The sequence below is a fragment of the Zeus faber genome (genome assembly GCF_960531495.2).
Source record: "Zeus faber genome assembly, chromosome: 20".
NCBI classification, from domain to species: domain Eukaryota; kingdom Metazoa; phylum Chordata; class Actinopteri; order Zeiformes; family Zeidae; genus Zeus; species Zeus faber.
The window spans coordinates 22,208,834-22,213,362 of NC_137207.1; the positions used below are offsets into that span (position 1 = coordinate 22,208,834).

The 4,529-nt window shown below is 51.0% G+C and overlaps 1 protein-coding gene across 1 annotated transcript in view; it reads left to right on the forward strand.

Moving 5' to 3' along the window:
* Positions 1 to 264: 264 nt before the first annotated feature.
* The window catches only part of wnt3 (wingless-type MMTV integration site family, member 3), a gene marked incomplete at both ends in the record, with an annotated part of 18,347 nt that continues 14,082 nt past the window's right edge, over positions 265 to 4,529 (forward strand). Inside the window, one exon of the mRNA XM_080021069.1 lies at positions 265 to 344. Coding sequence (XP_079877195.1) covers positions 265 to 344 — 80 coding nt within the window. The remainder of the gene's footprint in view (positions 345 to 4,529) is intronic.

Sequence of the window (4,529 nt, forward strand, 5' to 3'; positions counted from 1 at the left end):
TGTGTGTGCGCGCGTCTGTGTGTGTGTGTGTGTTTTTTTTTTTCAATATCATTTTAGATTTTCCTCTGTTCCATTCATTCAACAATCAAGCCGCAACCACCATCACCACCACCACCGCCACCCACCACCAACCAACCACCTCCAACCCATCCCACTTAAAGATCCTCTTCTCTTCTGGAAACTCTGCATCCCTCTCTGCTCCGCCCGCTGGGAACTCTTACGTATTGATCCATGTCCGCTGGTGCACGCGGCAAGGCTTACCTCATGGATTTCTATCTGATTGGATGTATGATGTGCGTGTGGCTGTCCAGCTCGCGGGTGCTCGGAGGCTATCCCATCTGGTGGTGAGTACCCTCCACACTCTCGGCAGCATCCCCCCCCTAAAAAAAAAAAAAAAAAAAAGACCTTATTTTGTATATATATATATATATATATATAGAGAGAGAGAGAGAGAGGGAGAGAGCGAGGAAGAGAGAGAGGAAAGTGAATTTTTCATTTGATGATTTTTTTTAATTTTTCTTTTATTTTTTTTTTGAGGGGGCAGAATGTGTGGTCTTGGTGGAAAAATGTTCTCCGGCCCAGTCCGTCCACCCCCAAAAGAATCTTAACCTCAGACGCGTGTAAGTGTAACGGAAAAGGCTCCTTCTTTTCCCCTTCTGTGTCCTTTTATAGAGAATGTTCTAACGCAAAAAAGGAGGTCGGTTTATTATTTTTCTATTTTTATTTTTTTACACGGGTTGTTTTTAAGGAGCCATGTGCACATGGATGCCCCCTTTTTTTAGTCCTCCTCTCTGCTTAAACTTAAGCCTGACTTAACTGAACTTACAGCCGAGCAACAGCCGGGTCAATTTTCGGGGACGGTGTTTTCCATCTTGCTGACAAAGACCGGACAAAAGACTCGTCCGGACGCTTCTGTCCACCCTGACGGGATCCCTCACGGTGGAGGCGCACCTTCATGAGTGTAATTATCGTGAGTTATTGGGACGAGCGTCATCGTTTTGTTTTTTTTGGGGGGGGGAGTTTTTTTCTCTCTCTCTCTGGCCATTGTGCTCCGGCGTTCCGGCTCCAGGCCGCGAGTCACCACCCTCCGTCCTTATTGTTAAAAAATAATAATAATAAAATGAAAGAGAAAAAAGAAGACTGGTTTTTGCTCCTTTGGCTTTCACTTTGCAAATGATGAATGATGAATTTCGTGTTTCATGACGGGCCCAACTTTGAATTCTACGGGAGCTGAACTTGAGGGTTACTCTTGACTCTCTCTTGGTTCTCTTGGTTAATCCTGAGTTTTGATTCGTGGAGGGGAAAAAACTCTCAAACGGCAGAAACCGTTCGATGCTTCTACAATGTCTTCTCGGAAATTGAAGAGCACTTTCCTGAGAGAGCGTGAAATCACCGCGAGGCTTTATTCTGTGAATTTGAATGGATCCCGGTCGGGGTTTGGCGTCGGCGGCCGACATTTAGGGGTCCGTTCGCCCCGCTGGGAACGAGGTACCACACAGTCCTCCGGCCGGGGAGGGAGGGGTTCCTTACCTAACCCCAAATCTCTTTTTGGCCGCCGCCTCGGTGGTTGTCAGAGCTCCCGCCGCCGTCGCTTCTGTTCGAATCCCGAGTAGCGTGCGGCAGCATCTTCCTCTGGTTTCACTTACCGAGCTGCGGAGCTGCCAGGCGCACAGGGCCACAGGGCTGAGGTGTTAATGGGAGCGAGGGCTTAACACCCAGCGCTGGACTGGACCGGGCGGCGTCAGACGCCGGCCACAAAAGAGCTTTCGTCTTTTTGGGTTTTTTTGTTTTTTGTTGTTTTTTTTATGGTGGGTGGGGGTGGGGGGGGTCTCTGGGTCTCTCTGGCGGTGAATCACCTGAAGCTGTGCTGCTCAGGGAGCTTACGTGACACGACAGTGGGGTCATGTTCGAGCCGCAACAATGCTCAGCAGCGCCTTTGATTCGGGGTGGGGGCGGCGGCGGTGGTGGCGGTGGTGGCTGTGGCGGCGGTGGCGGGGCGGGGGAGTCACATTTTTGGACATGCAGGTGGTGGGGTGGAGGTGGGGGGGGGGGGCAGTAGGGAAAAAAGAAACGGAAAAAGAAAAGAGTTGAGGGATGGCGAGGAGATGAGAAGCCCGAGCCGTAACCTCAGGTGAGCGAGCGGCTTCCCCGGGGAGACGGGCGTTGGGCGGTGTTGTCATCCCCAAAAGAGGGACCACACGTCGTCGTGCGGAGTTACAGAGCCCGCTCTCTCCCCCTCTCTCTCTCTCCCTCTCTCCCTCCCTCTCGGAGGTGATGACTCGGTCCTGAGTGCGGCGGCCAAGTGCCGTCGGCTTGGAAGGGGAAGGGGAAAGGGGAAAGGAGGCTTTGACGGCTTTGCGCCCCACACAGCCACATGTCACCAGACGGGGTGATGAAAAACTAAATGCAGCGGGGAGTGAGACCGGAGATATGCGCGCGTCGGCAGCCAAATAAGATGTGGGTGGTTTGGATGAGAGCGACTGGATAGCTGCCTCCCGCCCCCCCTTCACATGCGAGACTGAGAGGAGTCCAGGGAGAGGAAAACCCCAGAAACACAGAAAACCAAGTGAATTCACAACTGTTCAATTCGCATTTACCCCGCGTTGTTTAATTGGTGGAATAATGCATGGCACCCGGCTTCCTGACGAGCAGGAAACCTGTTCCTTGACTCGTCACGTCTTCGCCCTCGGAATAAGAGCCGCAAAATATAAGTGACAAGCCGAAAATTACAATCAAAATGATGATATTTACGGAACAAAAACGACAGTTTTTTGCCTGCACGGCTAAATGTGATATAAACAAGAGGCGCTTTGCTGGTCCGTCAGCCGTTCTGGACCCTCCACGTCGGTGCTTGACATGACGAATAATGGTTGTTTGTGATGTTTGCGAAACTCTCGTCTCACTCGCCACAACGCCGTTCGCAGCCGTTCGATGCTGCGATCATTTATTCACCTCGTATTTTATTGTCTCCCCTTTTCGAAAAAGGTCACGCCGAGTATTATTATTATTATTTTTGTTGTGGTTTTTTTACCGCTTGATGTTTCGTCATGATGCTGACGGAACAAATCACTGAGTCGTGCACGAGACGCGACACATTTCATCTGATGAAAGCCGATGAGAGAGAGAGAGAGAGAGAGAGAAATTGGGAGAGAGGAGAAAGACAGACGAGAGAAAGAGGAGAGTGTGTGTGTGTGTGTGTGTGTGTTTGCGTGCGTGCGTGCGTGTGTGTGTGTGTGTGGGGGGGGGTGTTGTAATGCAATTGTTCGCCAAAAGGACCAATTTGTGGTCAAAAGTCAAATGTTTGTGCCCAAATAGCAACGCTCATGAATCAAAAGCAAAAATGGACGAAACATCGAGGCACAATGAGAAACAGATTTTTTGCCGACAACTGAGTTTTGGAGATATTCGTCGTTCGCCGTCCTGATTTGGTAGAAACTCCTCCGGCAGATAAGAAACCTGAGAAGTGCATAAGGAATAGGGGCCTTGCCTGCTTCACCGTTGGGCAAAAGTGGGTTTTAAGGATCACAAAACAACATTCTTTGGGCAGACAATGTTGACAAACAATACAGTTTATTATATTGCATTTTAGTCCCAGTTCCGTAGTTTTGCAGCCAAATGTTTGGTTATCTTCAGGCCCCTTAAGCCTTCATGGTATAATTTCTGACGTAGCAGCAGTACCTCACAGCATTAGCATAAATACTACTTTCTGGCTGGGAATGCGAGAGGCGTTTATCCATTGTTGAACGACTGGCAACTGCTGGTGCCTTGCTCATTCCAGCAGCACACACGCTTCTAGATTTCGGAGATTTCTGCCTATCTCACGGCTGCACAAGGCTGCCATCCCCGGTGGCTTAAATAGGGATCTGGGGTCCATCTCCGGGTCTCAGGAATGTCATTATCTGACTGCGACCCCCCCCCACCCCCACCCCAATCCTCTACCCCCAAAACCCCCACCTTTGGCGAAGGGATCGCTTTAATGATCTTTGCTGCGAGAAAATCCTCCGTTGGCAATCCAGTGTGAAAAGATCAAGGATGTCCAGGCATTATCCTCCACCGTGCAACGGGTCGGCTGGGGGAAGAAAAGGAAAGTTCAAAAAGAATGTTATTCTTCGGAAACTGTAGGGTTCCATACTAGTGGCTGAAGCCCGCCGCCGTGCCAGGGTCAAAGGCGACTGAGGGCTTAAGCCTCGAGAGTGGCCGACAAAGGGCGGGCGTAGGTGCAAACTGGCAAAAGACCATCTGAGCCCGCCTAAGCCCGAGCAGGTGTATCGATACCTCGGGGCGCCGCGCCTCTTTTACTTTGGGGTCGAGACCGCAGGGAGAGCATTCCCTCCGGGAGTCTTCCTTCAAGGAAAATCCGAGCGCGGTCCCCGAAGAGCAGGGTCGCAATTGTCCCGTTGCAGCTTGGTGCCTGGCAGGGGGCTGAGGCTATTCCCTAACCCTAAACCTAACCCTGACCCTGACCCTGACCCTGACCCTAACCGGACACAGGATGAATTTAAAAGATTCCGCCCTCCTGATGACACCAG